Source organism: Equus caballus, chromosome 1, assembly GCF_041296265.1.
Source record: "Equus caballus isolate H_3958 breed thoroughbred chromosome 1, TB-T2T, whole genome shotgun sequence".
Taxonomy (NCBI): domain Eukaryota; kingdom Metazoa; phylum Chordata; class Mammalia; order Perissodactyla; family Equidae; genus Equus; species Equus caballus.
This window is the reverse complement of record NC_091684.1, coordinates 78,777,767-78,796,517: the sequence shown is the minus strand read 5'-3', so window position 1 is coordinate 78,796,517 and position 18,751 is coordinate 78,777,767. Positions and strand designations below refer to the sequence as shown.

The 18,751-nt window shown below is 46.8% G+C and overlaps 1 protein-coding gene across 8 annotated transcripts in view; it reads left to right on the top strand.

Annotated features, from left to right (window-relative positions):
* GALNT2 (polypeptide N-acetylgalactosaminyltransferase 2) overlaps window positions 1-18,751 on the top strand; it is a 198,447-nt gene that overhangs the window by 113,192 nt on the left and 66,504 nt on the right. For 4 of the 8 annotated variants that reach the window (XM_023646248.2, XM_070228184.1, XM_023646250.2 and 1 more), the window contains 2 exons: window positions 11,479-11,632; window positions 18,545-18,625. In XM_023646248.2, the coding sequence (XP_023502016.1) occupies window positions 11,479-11,632; window positions 18,545-18,625 (235 nt within the window). The remainder of the gene's footprint in view (window positions 1-11,478; window positions 11,633-18,544; window positions 18,626-18,751) is intronic. The other 4 variants (XM_023646249.2, XM_070228192.1, XM_070228190.1 and 1 more) reach the window with 1 other exon arrangement.

The following is an 18,751-nucleotide window of genomic DNA, read 5'->3' as shown; positions in this document are numbered from 1 at the left end:
ATAAAAGAGAGGCTGAAGACTAGTGTTTTCTTTTTATTTGAGACTCCCAGGAGTAGAAGTTATAGGGAAGCAGTTTTTGTTGCTGTGTAAGGAGGCCTAGGCCAACACTTCCAGCTGTGCAGTGAACGGGCTCCTTTTGAGACAATGGGCTCTTCGCTGTCGTTGGAGACTCGTCAGCTATGGCTGGACATAGGGGTTTTAAGGAAGATATTTTCACACTTGTGTAGAGAGAGAACATCCCTGGTTCCTTCTGACTCCAACAACATGTGGTGTCAGCTTTCAAGAGAGGAACGCATATCCTCAACTCAGACATTGCTACGCCAGTGACTGGGATGGGCTGGGGAGGCTGGGCCATGGCTGGCACCACCTAAGGGTGCCTGCCAGGAGGAAGTGGGACCTGCACAGACATGTGGGGTTGCTTTTGGTGCTTCACTTAAATTTCATCCGCTTAAAAGTGAGTTGTCAGCCACAGTGGAAGGAACAGAGATTTGGGAAGAGAGAGACCTGGGTTTGAGTTGTGGTTCCATCATTTTGTATCTGTGTTGTGTTAAGTTTAACTTCTGAGTCTTGGTTTCCTAATTTGTAAACTGGAAACAATAATATATGTTGTGTAGGGCTGTGGTATGGTATGGACTGTGTCTGTATGGAGTGGCTGTCTTGTGGTCACTGGTTGATAGATACCCTCTTTCTCTCCTTCTGCCTTTCTTGTGTCAGCTTCAATTCTGGGTTGTAGGCTCACTTTGATAATTTTGCTAATATTTGGGATAAGAAAGGAGATCCATAGAGACCATGTACAACAAACTGTATTTACTATGGTTAAACACTGTCACACATAGAGGAAAAATGAAGAGTTTCTATTTAAAATTTGGAAAAGAAATATATGAAGATTCCTTGATTTCAAGCCAGGTGTAAACCTCATAATGCAAATTACACTGTTTCACAGTGTTTTTTAGTTATTTGAATGGCAGAAATAATTTTAAATAAATTGAGTATTCACCCTATAGCATCTGATTTTTTCTTATATTTTCCTTTAAATGGCTTTTGTTGTTGTTTTTTTTATTTTGTTTTGTTTTGTTTTGAGGAAGATTAGCTGTGAGCTAACTGCTGCCAATCCTCCTCTTTTTGCTGAGGAAGACTGGCCCTGAGCAAACATCTGTGCCCATCTTGCTCTACTTTATATGTGGGATGCCTACCACAGCATGGCGTGCCAAGCAGTGCCATGTCCGCACCTGGGGTCTGAACCGGCGAACCCCAGGCCACTGAAGCGGAATGTGTGAACTTAACCACTGCGCCACCGGGCTGGCCCCTTAAATGGCTTTTAATCATTTCCTTGAATTTCCTCTTTTTTCAACTTAAAAACAAATTGTGTAGGATTCCTTATTCAGGAGACAGTTTCTCACAGGTGAACAAAATTTCCTGTCATACCAGATATACCAGACAAACAATAAAGTATTATTTACATATCTTTGTCATTTAGATGTATATATTTGTAATCCTGGCCTTGCCCTAGTCTTCTCTTTCATGGTGTAGCTTTATGACCTTCTAGAGGAAGAAGATTAGGAATTTTTGTCTTTTAAGCATGGTAAAATTACATTCAATTTGAGATCAACCAAGAGGTTAAAATAAATCTGAGAGCTTTGTCCTTTGATTTAAAATACATTCTATTTTCCTTCTTGGCTGCCTTCCCAGAAGAGGCTGCTCTGTTTTACACAGGCTAGCTTTCGGTTCGCTTCAGCCATCCTTCCCAGGGAAGATTTGAGTTAAGAGTTGCAGCAAGGCCGTGATACCAGTACAGAATCCAGAAGTCTTGCCACCCGATGGCGCTGGTCTGGTGGGACCTACACAAGCCAAGGCGCTTTCCCTCCCCTCTTCTACCTGCAAGTGTGGGTGACGGGGCTGTCCTCACTTGCTTTTCCATGTTTTGTGGTGCTAATCCTTTGAAGGTTCATTTTCATAGATTTACGTCATTGTTTCTTTAGATATGAGGTTTAGTAAAAACAAACATTTTAAGAAAGAGATGACATTGTTTGGAAATGTGGCGTTACTTTAAATTAAAATTGATTGAACAAGTCATCCAAATGCAAGCAGTTCCCTAATTCTAAAAGCGTCTTTTCCAAAAGATTTGAAGATTGGTTATATTAGAAGCCTAGAATGAGCTTTCCCATGGAAATCAAGCGCCAAGTGGCACTTAGGACCCCTGCACAAGCCGAACGTGCTCTGACCTGCGGGCCACGGAGCTGGGGCCACCCACGGACCTCACGATTTGTGCTGCCCACAGCCTCCATACAGGTGCTGTGGCCCATGTGTGGTTATGATCGCCAAATGGTCTCTGCTTGAGGGATGCTGTGCTGTTTTTTAGTCTGTATGAGATGAGGGGAGGGGAATCCCAAAACACTACTAGGAGGAAAAAGATTCTGAAAACATAGATGTAACTCAAGAGCCTTGTGGGTGGATTATGGGAGAGAGAAGAAACTCTGGATTGGAGCAAGTATCAGACTTCAAAAGCTTGTTCCATGAAGGACAGCAGGTGTGACAGAGGAAGGATCTTAGTGGGCAGGTTTGCCAAGTAAGTCAAAGATGGGAAAAGAAGAAGAAATTGCTGGGACTGAGGTCTGTATAACCAGGGAGCAGCGTGTGGTAATGGCTGGGACAGAGCAGTGGACAGTCTGTCCTGCAGAGTGGACCAGCAGGTAGAAGTGGCAGAAAGTTGTCTACACAGAACCAACCTTAGGACCCCTTCCCCGCAGGGACTCACCAGGCCATGTGGAGGGTCTAGTCTGTCTTCAGGCCCTGGCTCTTCTCTCACAGAGGACCCCCAGGCCTCAGCCTCTTCCTGCCTCTGGACAATGTTTTCATGACTAGAGGGGCAAGAAGGGCTGGATGGCTCCCTTTTCAACTGGCCCACGCTGGAAGGCCTCAGGGCAGTTGGTCTGAGGGTGCTGGGCAAAAGAGCACTCTGGCTTCCTCTTGCCTATAGCCTGGCCTTTCCCTGGGCTGGTGTCTGCTCCCATCAGAGACCAGGTAGGGCAGGCAGGTGGGCAGAGGAGGAGGGCCTGTTTGCCACGATTCCACAGATCTCTGGGAGCAGCAACAGAAGTTGCTGAGGCTGTGGGTGATGCCAAGCTTGTAAAGGGCTTTGCAGGATGTTCGTTTTAGTTATGAAACATGCACTGTGTGGCTGGTTCTATGCTGGGCCCATGCCCGTGACTGGGAAACAAAAAGAGCTGTGGGCAGATGGTGTCAGTGCATGTGGAAAGTGTGGTGGAGGTGCCCCAGGGCATGTACCTGTCGGGGGCGGGCGAGAGGTGGGAGAAGCCCAGATCTGGCCGATGTTGAGAGGTGGGCCGTGAGCAAGAGAAAGCAGAGCTTATCAGTTTCCACTTGGCTTCTGTCTTCTCCATCTAGACATTGATCTCCAAACTGACAAGAGAAGAACAGAGGCAGTTAGGAGGTTATTGAAGGCTGAGTTGGGTGAAGACACTCTGAGAACTCATCTCAAATTGCTGTGAACGAATGTGTCTCCAAGTCCGGACCCATATGGAGACAAGGCACTGCGAGGCCCACAGGTGGAACTGCTGTCTGTAATCTCTGGGGAATGGCCGTGAGCAAGCAGGGGGCCAGGCAGGGCAGAGACAAATACGGTTGTGTGTTTTCACCAGCAGTTAGAGGTGGGTGGATTGAGCTCTATCCTCAGTAGAATTCTAAGTTAAGATATTAGACAGAGGGGTGGTTAACACTTTCAAGGCCCTTTGACAATAGATTTGTAGAAAAGCTGTGGTCAGAATGGAGCTGTGTGTGAGGAAGAGGGGAGAGGGAAGGGGAATACCCTAGGGAGAGGCTGCAGCTGGGGACACCAGGGAAGACTTCTGGGAAGAGGTGGCCACGCTGAGAGGCAGCTCACCTAGCTGGAGGAGCAGAGTAAATACATTGAAACGAAACAGCCCTGCCTGACAGCATTATTATTTCTTATTTGTAAGTGCACACAGCATCCACTCTGCATGGACGGGTAGGAAGGTATGGTTTAGTAAACCAGAGAGGGTGGAGGGACAAGGCTGACAAGTATGGTCATCAGATCTTAGCCGTATTGCTATCCACACAGCACCTATCGAGAGGTGCTGCACTGGGGCCCTGGATTCTGCCGTGGCTCCTCAGTGAGGAGACGTTGATGCTGGAGCTGAGCAGAGAGACCCCCTTATAGATTCAGGGTTCACAGGGGCTGGGCTGGCTTGGAGAAGAAAAGACGTCTTTCCTGGGACATGGAACTCATCCATCTTCGAGTGCAGGCGGGGCCTTCCTGATCGGGGAGTTGGGGGGTGGGGGCAGGTGTTCTCTGGAATCACCCACCTCCTCACTTTGGGGGTTCCGCCTCTGAGCATCCTTCTTACAGCCAGAACCACATTCTTGGAGGGCGAATTTGATCAGCACTGACCTCTCCAAACTTCTGTGCTCCCTGGAAGGTGAAGAATCCAGTTGGAGCACTTCAGCCAGGGCTGAGACTGGGAGTGGGCACTGCCTCCTCCTTGCTGGGCACTCCACCTGACCGGTCTTCACACACCCTCCCTCCCTCCCTCCCGATGCATCTTCCCACACAGCCCTCCGCATCTGGAAGGTTCCTGCTTGTGCTTGAAGACCCAGCCCAAATGGCCCATCTCTAGGGCTTTTGCTGAGCCCCCACCCCTGGAGCTCCTTCCCTTTGGTTATAGAGTCCTCTCATCTCGCTGTCGTCACTTGCTGGCACGTCTTTCCAGCTGGGTATGTGCAGCTCAAGGGCTGAGGCTGCGCTGTGCTCATTTTCATATGCTCACTCAGGGTTGGCGTTAGCTCTGTACTGAGCCATTCTGTCCAACGCGGGGAAAACAGAAGGCAGTAAATGGTCTTTTCCTCCAAAAGTAAGAACTTTCTCACAGTGAGTTTGCCTGAAATAGAACGACTGCCTGAAGAAGTCATAAGTTCCCCAGAAGTGCGAATGTTAGCAGGGACAAAATCCTGAGATGCCCTTTAAAAGGAGTTCTTCCAATCCTTAAGATTGTGAGAGGGTGGGTTCTGGGACTCAACAGGAAGCAAGAAGGTGGAGATCCACCCTGGGTGCAGAAGCCCGTTCCTGCCCTGCCCTGCACACTCACTGCCCTCACAGGACAGGCCCTTTTCTCCCTCCCTGTCCCCTTCTGAGCAGAAAGACACCTGCATTTGAAGCTTCTGGAGGCCGTGTGGCCCTTGCTGGCCCTCGGGGTGGTGTGGGCAAGTGGTGAGGGGTGAAAGGAGGCTCCCGCAGCATGCAGGGGGGTGTTGAGAACGTTGGCGCTTCCTGCCTGTGTACACTCTGGGGTGTCTCTGCCCCAGTACTGCTAAGCTGCCTCCCTTTCCTAAGAAATTCTAAAACAGCTCAAGTGAGAAACCGACGGGCCTTGTCCAGCATGCTATGGCCGACAGTAAAACTAATTTTATCTTAGAACAGGCCACTATTTCCCAAAGTAGGCTCAGTGCTGACTGTTCCTCTTTCCATCAGTGACATCCATGCTTCTCAGCAAACCTTTCCTTCCTTCTCCCCCTCCCCACCTTGAAATGTGACGTGTCTCACATTGTCCCTCTGCCTGCAGCAAGCAGAGAATGACGTTGTGTTATTTTTTCCAGGTGTTTCCTGGGAGCAGCAGATGGGAACAGAAGGCCTGTTCTGTAGCTGTAGGTTAACTTATCCACTTGTCCTCCCTTCTCTCTTCCCACAGGCACTGTAGGGCCAGAGGTGGAAGGTGCTTATAGGCAACAGTGGGGTATGAACTCCATGTACCTGCGTGTTCTGGCCCATGCTGACTTGGGCAGGTACCCAAAGGGACCTCGGGACAGAGGCAAGGATCCCCTTCAGTGCTTCCCACTGGTTTCCTAGGGTCAGGTACAGGGGTAGCACACCTGAGTGGAGGCCATGGAGGGGCATGACAGACTCAGCAGCTCCTGGCGACCCTTCTGAGTGAGGAGCATAAGGGGTTTAGGTCAGCGTGGTGGGGGTAATTGTGTTTGTGTTTGCCCAGTTAAGCCTATTAAGGTCCCTTAATTTGGTATGGCTGTCTGTGGCTTAGGAAGTCATTCTGCTGTCATTAATTCATTTACTTTTCGTAGGGGCTCTGGAGGTGGAATGTTATTCTGGTTCCATACAGACTCAAGGGTCAGGAGGAGTCGGCGAATGGAGCACACTGGGCCTGGGCCTGGGCCTGGGCCTGGAGCCCCGGGCTCCGTGTGGGAGTGCTCTTCGGCTGCCCCTGCTCGGGCCCCATGAATGCTGGCTATGGTCCCCAAGCCCCGTCCATGCTGCTGTTGTTGGTGTGGGCCCACTCTCAGCTGGCCCCGTGCCCTCAGTTCCCCTGCACTTCCACCGCTGGTGTGACTGATTTCCCCATTGACGTGGGAGGCGGACTCGAGAGGGCACCATTTAGAAAATGTCTGCAACCAATGGAAGGAGGGCTAGGAGACCCGGTCCAGCACAGGGTGAGAACGTTTCTCAGATGGGATGTCCACAGCATAATGATATGATCTTTCTGAGCCACTGTGAGGCTGTGTTCTTCAGAGCAGCATCACCTTTTTATGATCAGCCTGAAGTGCCATGGACCTAGGAGGAGGCCGTCAGTATAGATCAGTGGACAAGTGTTTGTGTGCTGCTCACGCAGTGTGCTCGGGTCCTGAGAGTGAAAAATTGAACAAAATAGGAGGTTTGTCCGTGTGTGTGAGGAACTACCTCCTAATCCGGCTGGGAAGACAACGAGTGTGCCAGGTGCCATACGGGAAACAGAGGGCCACGTGCTTCTCAGAGCATGTGTGTGGCCTTGAAGGGCCAGGAGGACTTGGGCTGGCTGCACGTGTTCATGGAAGGGGACAGGGAACCAAGAGAAGCTGCCTGGGACCTTGGCCGCAGTGGGGTGAGAACCCTCATCCTAGCCCCTGCCCGTCCAGGAAGTATCTCATTTTTACAGAATTAGAGGTTTCAACACTTACAAGGTCACACGTTTTCTCCATCAGCTTTGAAGACCATGTCTAAGAGAAGTCTGTCTTCTAGAAGTAAATTTCCTCGCAAATATTTTGATAGCCTCATTTAAATAAGCAAGTTGTTTTCACAGCCCTTCTTAGGGTAATGTTCTCTTTCTCCTCTCATGTTATTTAAATGGAGTTCTGTTTTCCTGTGACCTTGGGTGATGATGCTAGTTTCTGCCTTCTCTTATAAAGTTTTGTGTCTTTGGGATATTTTCTGTCTGCTGCTTCTGCTTAGCTAAGTCCATTTTCAGATATTTTTTGTTTTCTAAAGCTCTTCATTTCTATTGCTCTTTCTAAAAATGTTAAAGAGGTGATAGAAATACGAGGTGATTTATGAATGTCTTTTTTTTTAAAGTCCGCGTATTCAGACATTGTGTCTGTTGTTTTGACTGTTTCTCTCCCTCTCTAACATAGACCTGTCCAACCCTTGGTTGTCTCTGCATCTGCTGCTTCCCTTCCTGCCTGGGGTTGGGTGGGGCCTGTGTTCCCTCTGACAACCCTGTTTTCTCTGCTTTTCCTGCCTCTGCCTCTTGGGGTGGCTCCAACCCAAGCAACTCTATATAACACAGAAATAACTGATCTCTATTATTCTAGAGATCAGTTGGGCTCTTCAGCCCAGTGTTTTTCAAATCATGGGTTGTGACCCATCATTGAGTATGAAGCCAATTTCATGAGGCACACCCATATTAAACACATATACTGTATCTGTTCATGCGTAGTAAGGGTGAAACCTTCATTTCAGTTGTGCATATGTTTGCATCATGACATCTGGGATGTGATATAAGATGTGTGTCACAGTCCAACATGTTAGAAAGTCCCTGCTCTATTCTAACATGTTGCTAAGCTTTTATAAAAGAAAAGTCATTTATAATCTGTCTCTAGTAAATGGTTTTGTGCCTTGGGAAAATTAATTACCACAAAGCCAGCAGGGCCCATAATAGTCCTGTTGAAGATGTTCCTGTGTCAAAAGGAAGGAGTTCCTGGGGTGCCTCCGAGGGGTCCCTGCAGTTGCAGTTCCTTTAACAAGGAAGCTGGCGTTTCTGGAAAGTAGCAAAGGGCTTCTCCTGTGTTTGTCCTGCTTGTTGTTTAGATCTCAGTTCAAATAGTCCTTCCGTAGGGAAGCCTTGCTTGATCACTCGTCTCCATCAGGTTCCTCTGTTAGATTACTCCATAGAACTAGCTTTCTCACCATCAGAGCACTTAGCTTGGTTTTTAATGATACATTTATTTGCATGGTCATTTTATCGTTATCTGTCCTCTGTGTCTCCTAGAACATGACCTCCACAGGACAGGCATCAGGTCTGTTTTTGCTCGTTGTTCCTGCAGGAGCCAACAGGATATAGTCATCACCTAGCACAACATATGTGTCACTTAACGATGGAGACACGTTCTGAGAAATGCATCACTAGGCAATTTCATGGTTGTGTGACCATCACAGATTATGCTTGCACAAAGTTAGAAGGTATAGCCTGCTACACTCCTGGGCTATATAATACTAATCTTATGGGGCCACTGTCATGTATGCAGTCCATCATCGACTGGAACGTCATTATGCTGCCCATGACTATATACACCAATGGCTTGAATTCAAGTCAGGGGCATTGCCAGCCCCACAGTTGATTGACATTAGGCATCTTGTAAAACCCTCTGCTGTACTCATGTCTTATCCCAGATGGGGAGTGGGGGTCTGACAGCACAAGGGGAGGTACAGGTGGGAGAGGACTGAAGCTCCAAGAGTTCGCAGAGGCCTTCCCCCATAGCCACTGCTCTGCCCACACACAGACTCACATGGAACCAGGGTGCACTGACCGCTGCTCTTACTGTCCTCAGTATTCCAGGTGAGAGGCAAGTGGGGTGTAGGGAGAATTGTAGGTGAAACATCTCTTGTGTGATGATCTCTTCTCTGGCTGTGGTTGGGGCTCCATATTCCAAGTTCCTGCTGCCGTGAAGGGTGTTCAGGCCATTAAACAAGTTAGTAGGAACCAGCTCATTTGGGTTCTATGGTAGGTGCTGCAGGTATAGACTTTAGCTGAGGCTCACGGTTTATATTACTCTGCGAGGGGATGAGCTAACGCAGTGAGGAGGAAGGGCCGAGTGCTCTTGAGCACAAGTAGATGATGACTTTTTCCCTATCCCTGAGAGTATATGAGGGTGAAGGCAGAGGGGGAGAGAGGAGGATCAAGAAGTATTTGCACAAACCTAGATGGTATAGCCTACTACACACCTAGGCTATCTGGTACTAATCTTATGGGACCACTGTCACATGTGCAGTCTGTCGTTGACTGAAACCTTTTTATGTGGCCCGTGACTGGATACACCAATCAATGGCTTGGGTGTATAGCCACTGAACATAACACCCCTCGTGTTACGTTTCTGTTTCTAGGGTTGCCTAGCATGGAAAACATGTTTCCAAAAAAATGTTTGGGAAACATTTTATCTTAAGTGGAGAAAATGTTGACCCTCCACTGACTCCCGTAGCCGTGTGTTTATCAGGGGCACAGGATCGTTGCCATAGCCAGGGAGCACATGGATTTTGGAACTGCTTTCCCATTTGACAGGCTGACCTCTGTGACCCCAAGCATCATTTCTATGGCAATCAGCTGTAATGAGATGGGAGTTTTGACCTCTCAGGACAATTGCAACAAGAAGTGGATGAGCTTTTAGATAGAAAATTTACTCTATGGCCTTGAACAAATCACATATAACTGAATCTCAGTTTCCTCATCTCTGAAGTGGAGACAGCAGCACGATGTTCTTTTGATTGTGGACAGAGGGACCCGTGTTGGGAAAGCATGTATGTAGATACATGGGCTATAAGGTGGCTATACCGCGGTTATAGTATCATAACCATGTGATCGATCTTAACTCAACACCCAGCGTTTGACCTACTGCAGGAGAGCAGTTGCCTCACATATTTGCTGTTTTGGTAGCTGTCAGCAACCCTTCCTTCCCTCTCTGACCAAAGCCTCACACATTTTTCTAGTTAGGCTGGCTTCCAGGCTGGTTTCTGAAGAGGTGAGCTCAATTCCACTCCAGGCAAAGGCATTGCAGTTCCCTGTGCTGTTCCCAGAGGGCTGCATGGCCCACTCCCTCCCTTGCTTCAAGTGTCTGCTCAGAGTCACCTTATTAGAGAGGCCTTATCAGACCACCCTATATAAAACAGTGACCCCAGAACTGCCCGCCCCTTTAACGCCTTATGTTTCTTCACAGCACTTGGAATTTTATAAGCTTCATGGGGACAGGGTTGTTGTTATTGTTTTTCTTTTTTTATTGTTGAGTTTGGTTGGTTTGAGTTTGCTATATCTACAGAACTGGCACAAAGTAGGCCCTGAAATCCTCATGAAAAACCTTTCTCATTTTATTTATTTATTTTTAGGAAACTTAATTTCAAAGAAAGAATAACTTGCCCAAAACCATATAGGTAGCAAATGGTGAACAGTGATTCACACCCATGGTGGACACCAAGGCCTAAGTATTCTCTTTGCCTCGAGTTGACTTTTCCTCCACCTTTCCCTCTATTGGAGCTTTGATGCCTTTGTTCATCTCCATGGCTCTGCCTTTTTACACCCAGGCTGGTCCAGGTTACCCTACTCAGCAGTGCTCTTCCATCTAGATTCCAGTCGACTTCCAGCACTGCCCCAACCCCAGATCCTAATAAAACTTCCTGGTTTAGCGTTGTGTTGGTGGAGCACCTTGTGTGGCATTCTAAGGCAACAGCAGCTAATCTGACCCACTGAGTCAGGGCTAATGTGTGCGGGATGGGCCAGCTGCCTCGGCTTCTGTTCCATCCCAGAGCGAGCGTGAGCATGCTGGAGTGTATGTGCTGGGGTGTGTGCGCCAAGATGTGTGTACCTGAGTGTGAGTGTGCCAGGGCACGTGTGTGCTGGGAATGGCTTCACTTGCCTCCTTGTGGGGTCGGACATGGTAACAGCTGTAAGGAAGCATCCCTGAGGAGGCCTCACAGAGGGGTATTTTGAAATCCTGTTCTTTGGGGGTACTATTTTTTGTTTAAACATTAATTTTTGTATTACCTAATGTTACATGGTGGGATACCTTATGTTTAATTTGTACATTATCTTTTTCACCATATCTGAGACACTTTTTGGTATTACCATAATCCCTGGAAAGGTGGGAGAAGCAGATAATAATAATCTCTGTTAATCAAAGTGTAAATGGTACCATACTCAGGGATGCATGATTGGCAGAGAATTTCGTTCACTAGAGAAATACTTGACAGCCGAGTCTTTAATTTTCATGTTGAAAACTATAAGCATTCTGTTTTCTAGTTTAGAGACAATGATGATGCTGGCTTGGGCTGTTTCCAGCTAGTCTGTGGTTAAAATTGCCCTAAGCAGCAGCCCTAGCACTATTTCTTGAAGTAACACTGTTACTCTAGTCTGTGTTGTGACCACTCTGGTCTGGTTTCCCCTCATCCCACACCCTTTGCTCTGCTCTTTCCAGGGAAAGTGCGATGGCGGGACTTCAACCAGGAAGCTTACGTTGGAGGGACAATGGTCCGCTCTGGGCAGGATCCCTATGCCCGCAACAAATTCAACCAAGTGGAAAGTGATAAGCTGCGGATGGACAGAGCCATACCTGACACCAGGCATGACCAGTAAGTACTAAGCTGAGCATCAGCCTGGGGCTTCGCTTGCTTTCCCATAATTCAGTGAGTAGCTTTTACTGTGAAGCTAAAATTTTCTGTACTCCGGGAAACTGAGCATGTATTATTTTTAGGGGGTCATAAAACTAGGAAAAATTCTGAAGCATGTGACAATGGAACTTCACTCATAGGAAGTGAAAGAACCAGCTGGCGTTAAGTTCTAGTCTTTCAGGTGCCCATGGTGGCATCTGGAGGCTGTGGCTTGCTGGCCAGAGCATGGGGGGATCAGCAAGAGAAAGTTGTATTACTGGCTTCATGTTTACTGATCACTTGTTATTTTTAAAGTCAGCTCACAAAAAAGCATAATTTTTTGTTGTTCACAACCTTGTTGGAAGGAAGAAAATCTAAATTCTTGCTTATTGGGACAACTTAAGTTGGAAATGTTCTAGAGACTGGAAAGGGGAAAGAAACAATGCAGCAGGGTAGGTGTTAAATTGAGCAAAAACGTGGAGACAGGAGGGACAGGTGGTGTCTCACCACACCGTGTGCTAAGGAGAAAGGCTCTTGTCTGCATCCTTCTTCAGTTCTTCAGGGATTAGGGACCTGAGCGTGGAGGCACCCCAGGGCTCATCAGGCTCTGCTCAGGAGTCTCCAGACTCTTGGAACACGCATTTTGTCACCGCTTACCAGGAAACTGATATCCATGACCCTCATTGCCATTCTACACCTTTCAGCTTTGCTGGTAGGAGTCTTTGTTTGGGAGGCTGTTCACACTGGGATCCTTAGAGGGCTAGTCTTGTTCCAGATTATTAAAAAATAAGGAGCCACCTTTGGAGAGCAGCTATGTTCCTGTCTGCTTTCTGCTCACCAGGTTACTTTTAGAGTCAGTGATCCATCATGTAACAGAGCGTGAATGACACCCTGACTACGACTCAGACTCCGTGCTTGGTGCTGGGATTCCAGTCAGAAAAGTCTCATTCTTTTCTGGGGGATGACAGGTGCACCAGGAAGCAAGGGCATGCAGCCTGGGACTGTCTGTTCCAAATCAGGAGTGTGGGAGGGTCAGGAAGGGCCCCAAGGAGGAGTGAGTCGGAGACATCCAGGAAGGAGGCAGTGATGAGGCCGTGACGGGCAGCTCTAGGCTTCCAGAGAGCCAGCAAGAGGTCCAGTTTCTCTGGGTGCACATTCCAGGGAGTGGGAGGAGGGTAAGCTGAAGAGAGACAAAAAGCCAACTAAATTACACGTGAACACATGTTAAAGTTGGGCTTTGTTTTATAAGTTGATAGCATACAATGAAAGAGGAATTTTCTTTCCGACTTTCAGGGAACTTTACCAGTAGTGTAGGCACCAGTTAACTACCAGCTGCTCACTCCCTTTTCTTAACAGCTTGCTTTGGGTTCTAGTCAGCTCTGTTTACCCACAGCAGCTCATAAATATGTAGATTTACAGTTCTTTCGGACAAGGGAACTGTATGTGTGAGAGAGATTTTTAATATATGAAACATCTGATCAATATATAAACGTATACTTTGTAGGTAATATTAAGAATCTCATCATTTTTCTAAATCCAGTCCAGAAGATTGTCTTTGCTTAACGTTTCCTATAATCCATTAATTTTTTTAAAAGGCAGCTTTACTCAGTCCTTCTGCTGTGCACCTGGTTCAGGTCTGCATGGTTAACTGTTAAATACCCTATCTGAAATAGGGTTTGCTGACTTGGCATCCAAGGACCCACAGGGAGCCCATGCAGGGGCTTTGGGACCCTGTGAAAGTCCTGAAGCTGTGTTGCACAATTTCAAGGTTTGTACATGCCTGCATATCTGGGGAGAGGGTCCCAGATGTGTGTGTCCTCACCACCCTCTGTCCCCAGGCTAACAGGATCCCCACACTGCCTGTGCCGAGTGTTCCTCAGGGATCCACTCACGCAGTCCCCACAACTCCTGGTGCTGGACATGAGGGTTGTCTTCATGGCACACAGAAGGAACTGTGGCTCCCAAAATGTTAATAACTTGCTCTGTGATTAGGAGCAACTGACTTAAGGCCAGAAAGAGTCAATATGCATTTAAGGGGGCTTGGTCTAAACTCAGGAGAGTGGTTACTAGCAGAATCCAGCTTAAAAATCTTACCTGGTGACTTGAATTGACTGCTTGGAATTACATCTCCATGAGATGGTGTGTGTTTCACTTCACTGCTTGGTTTAAGAGCTGGTTTTCCCACTGTGACTTTGCCTCTCCAGACTCTTCCTTAGAGCTGAGAGAAAATACCGTCCTCTGATGGCTCATCAGTTTGTGGGCTGGGGGTCTGCCTCCATTGCAAGTCCCTTAAAAGTCCTCAAAACTATATATATATTTTTTTTCAGTTTTTGAAATATGAGTTTGTCCAAACAGATGTTTGAATATTCATCCCATGGTGGGATGCATTTTAGGTGAGTTTAATTTTAGTTGCAGCTACTGTGTTGTTTTCATTTGCATGTGTTAAAGGAGCAGCTGGGATGCCTTCCACATTTGTTGGATTTGGGCTAAATTAAAGTCTATCCGAAGTCAGTTGGATGCCTAAACTGAAGCAATGTGCTGTCCTCAAAGTGTAAGCTTTAGAATAACATTCTTGTTGAACGTCAGGTTAAGGAGATCAAGTTACTTCTTTGAATTTTCACCCTGTATATCTAAGAGAGAGGTATTAAAGTATTTAATTTAATTCAAACACTTCCTATATAAATGTCATTTTTTTTTTTTTGGTCTCTGCAGCCTTTCCCTTTGTGTAGGCCTATGGAAATGCTTGCCCAGTAGAATTCAGTCTTTACTTGTGATAAATCTGAAAGCAGTGCAGGTGGAGGTTAATTAAGAACAAGTTTCTTGGAGTCACATAGACCTCGGTCAAAATCCCAGATTCTCCAGTTCTTAATTCTGTGGCCTTTATCATCTGAAGGATGTTGTAACATTACTACAGCTGGTTACTGTGAGGATTAAACACGATGTTCACAAGGGCTGTCTCCTCCTCCCCTGAGATGTTGCTGAGAGCCACATTAACAAGGCCGCTCTACCACCTTCCCTAGGAATGCAGCCCCGGCCTCACCAGTTGTCCGCATGCCCCTTCCCACTTGATTTTTCTCCATGATTCTTATAACCACCTATACACCATGTGTTTTACTAAGTTACCTGTTCGTCTGTCTTTACTCATTAGGATAGTGAGTTCCTATATCCAAGGTTGTTATTCGGACAGCTTCTGGCACTCAATAAACTCAACAAATACTTGTTGAGGGAGTGAATCACTTAGCACAGTGCCTGGCATGTAGTGAGTGCCGAGTAAGTCATTCATCGTATTAAGAGTCATCAAAGAATTAAAGGCAAACGAAAGGGAGATTTCTAAGCAGTAGAGATCATATAAACCCCAAGATGAACCCTAAATAACTGCACTGTGTTTGTGTTCTCCCAGGAGTGGAAAGCAGTGCAATTACAGTCCACCCCTTATTTTCTGTCCTTTGGGAGAGGTACAAGGAATCCAGGGTTCAGAGCCTTGCAAAAAAACAAAACAAATCAAAACAAAAAAACCCACACACTTTTGGACTATGTTTTATTTACCTTTTTAAGTGTATAAAAATATTTTGCCGAGAAGAAATATTTCCATAGAAGCAGGAACATAGGAAAGCCTGCTGTGAGTGAAATACTAGATATGATGTGCAGGAAATTTTAGACTCTCTTAGAAAGATGGTAGCTCATCCTGTTCTTGAGAGTACAGTTTCTCAACTCAAAAAAAAAAATGCTTGTCCACCTCATTTAATGTTATTTGAAATTTCAAATAAATTGTCAAGGTTAAAAGCAGATTAAACCAATGGATTTTTTTTTTTCTTGATGAGGAAGATTGTCCCTGAGCTAAAATCTGTGCCATTCTTGCTCTATTTTGTACGTGAAACACTGCCACAGCGTGGCTTGACAAGTGGTGGTAGGTCCACGCGCAGGATCCAAACCTGTGAACCCTGGGCCGCTGAAGCACAGGGTGCAAACTTAACCACTGTGCCACCAGGCCAGCCCGAACCAATGGGAATTTTGAAGGCACTTCTTCAGACTACTCATTTCCTCTCCCTTTGGGAAGCTGTTGTTATTGCCCAGCAAAAAGTAATGGGAAGCGGCACTGGAGGTGGTGAGAAGTGGTCAGGTCTGGATGCGTCCCGAAGGTGGAGCCAACAAGAGGGGCTGATGGACTGAATGAGGAGCGTGGCTTAGAGGATGGCTCCAAGGTTTGTGGCTGGAGCAAGGGGAGAGGTGGAGTTATCTTAAGTGAGATGAGGGAGGCTGTGAGTGGAACAGGTGTAGGGGACACTTTAGGAGTTAAAATTTGGACATGTAAGTTCCAGATGCATTAAGCTTCTAATGTAGGAGGACCTGTTTGGTAGGTGATTGGATATTTGGCTGGTGTTCAGGAGAAAGGTCTTAGTGGAAACATGAATTTGGGAATGGTCAGTATACAGATAGTATTTAAAACCAAGAGATTGGCTGTCATCCCCAAGGCAATGAATGTAGACTCAAATAAGAAGAGGCCCAGGACTGCACTGTCGATGACTCCGGCGCTGAGGTCTTCAGCCATGAATTTGAAGCACAGCCAGTACTTGGAGTACCATCTCACTTTGTAGGTGGCCCCAGGGGAGAAATTCTCTTTCTGCCTTCTTTAGAGTAGGGTATGTTAAGGAGCTGGTTGTCTGCCTGCTAAAGCCTTTCCAGAATCCAGCTCAGAAGGAGTTTGTGTTGTTTTCTGGGTGGTTCTTCTCTTTTTTTGCCTGGAAATCCACCTGACAGGAAAGTGAAGTACAGAAATGGAGTAGAACCCAGCAAGTTTATGGAATATCATTCTGTCTGTTGGGGAAAGCTTGAGATGGTTTACTTTAAAATTGCTTACATAAGGAAAATCAAGTAAACCTTTAGTGGAAAAAACATTATCTTGTTTTCTTCTTTCCCCTGTCAGCCAAACACTATTCCTTTTCATTTATTTAAGTCCCTTAAAAATGAGAACCACTTGGTAAAGGACCAAATTTGCTTCAGATTTCAAAAGTTAATTTATTAGAAAGTTTCTCCCAGTGTTGCCACCCTTTCCTTTTATCACTAAATTAAAATTGAAGGATTTAGAAGCATTTTTGTGTTTAAATCTGAAATATTGCTCCTGAGGATGGAGCTGCTTCACCCGGATACCCACAGGGGAACCTTTTCTCAGAGAGAAGTTTGTCCAAGTTACACACCTAATAGGTTTATCTGGCAGGCTTTAAATCAAGAGCATATTGTTCATACTCAATCTATAAATTATAATTGTACGGTTTTGTTTTGTTTCATTTAGAAGAGTCATTAAAGGCCTCTATTTTGACCAATTTTTTAAATGTCTGGCTTTAACGCAGCCCAAAGAGAGATCAGAACTCTTGAGGGGCCTTTATTTGTTTATTTCTTTTGTTGTTTAGAAAATTTCAGCAAGAGAGAGGCATTCAAGTAACCGGCTGGGCTGTTTACTCCCGCTGGAATGTCAGCGTCCTGTCAGTTGTTTTGAGTGGCTAATCAGGATTAAGGGCTGTGGGGAAAGATATGATCCAAAGCTTCTCATTGTTATTCAGAAGAGTAAACATCGCTGAAGCCAAGAAAGAGGTTTCCACATAAACTCAGCAGCTTGTAGTGAAGCTTTAGTGAAGGCGCTTAATATGGGACTCGGAGGTTTCTTTTTACGGGGCAGAAAATCTGGGGAAACAATGAGAAGTCCAGCTTTGAAGGGGGTCACACTGCTCCTTATTAGTGGGTACATGGGAGGGGGTCTCATTTCAGGGGGCCCAGGGTTTTATTTTCACTTCATATTGTTCTTATAAGAGTTGTGTCATAAACATTTGCAGCCAGCCTCGCGGCGTGGCTGCTGTTCCATGGCAAAGCCGGCCAGAGTATCTGCTCCCTCTGCAGCTCAACAAGCTCACGCATAGGATCTCCTGGCCGCCTACTCTGCAGACCCACCTCCAACTTGGGACATCCTGCCGGGCAGGGTCCTGGCGGAGGAGGCATTCATGTGGGGCGGGCACTTCTCTAGGCAGAGGCTCACTTGCTTGCTCTAGGTTTAGGTGGCCTTATTGGCATTTGTGGATTGTGGGGCAGAGGGGTTTGGCTTTGGCATAACAGCAAGCCTTAAGCGTCTATTCCATAACAACAATAACAAAACATTTACTGGACACTTTATTGGTGTCATGACCTGTGCTCAGCCTTTTATGTGTGTTCATCTTATTTAACCTATGTAGCGCTCCTGCGAAGGAGGTAGGGAGATGATTCTGCTGATAACATCGTACGCAGTCCCCAGAATCACCTTAATCCAGAGCTCACCTCTAGAAGGTGCAGGAGCTTCCCCCAGGAGTCAGACTCACTGGGCTGTGGCCCCAGTTTGCTGGGCAGAGGCAGCTTCTCTCCTTCTTGCATTGTCAGGAGGAGGGTATTGAGGGGCTGGTGGATGGTTGGATGTCTCTAGCCCTCTTACAGTGCCACCTTGTATCTGGAACCCTTCCCGCGCCCTGGGAGTCATGGGATGTTACAGTTACTAAGCCGTGACTAAGTTACTAAGACGTTTATCACGTCTGTGAGGCACATGGGGAAGCTGAGCCACAGATGCTAGGCGACTTGCCTGAGGTTGAACAAAGGAAGTACTGAAGGAATTGGAGCACTAAGTACCTACACTCCCTGCTCAGAGCTCTGACTACTAGATGCTGCTGCCTTGCCCTTCAGAGCATCCTTTATAGTCCCGGTTTTCAGGCGTGAGTCTTTGGCATGAGGCCTGAATGCCCCTAAAAAGCAGGACGAATTGGGTATTGGTAGCTTGCAGCCAAATTCTTGAGAGAAATTGCATTCCCATCTGGCCACATGCGGACAGAATTCCTGAGAAATTGAGAAGCAGCCAGGTTTTTGTTTCTCTCTTTCCAGTCTCAGGTTCTCCAAGGAAACGCAATGGAAGAGTGCACTGTGTTTCTGTTCCCATGGACCGTTGTCTGTGCAGCTGGGGAGGTGAGACTTGTGCCTGTGTGCTGGTCAGTGTGGCCCCTCTGCCTGCGCTGTAAGAGTGCAACGCGGTCAGCAGATGCAGGCGACGTGGGCAGCCGTACAGAGCCAGCTACAGGCTCTTTGTTTTAA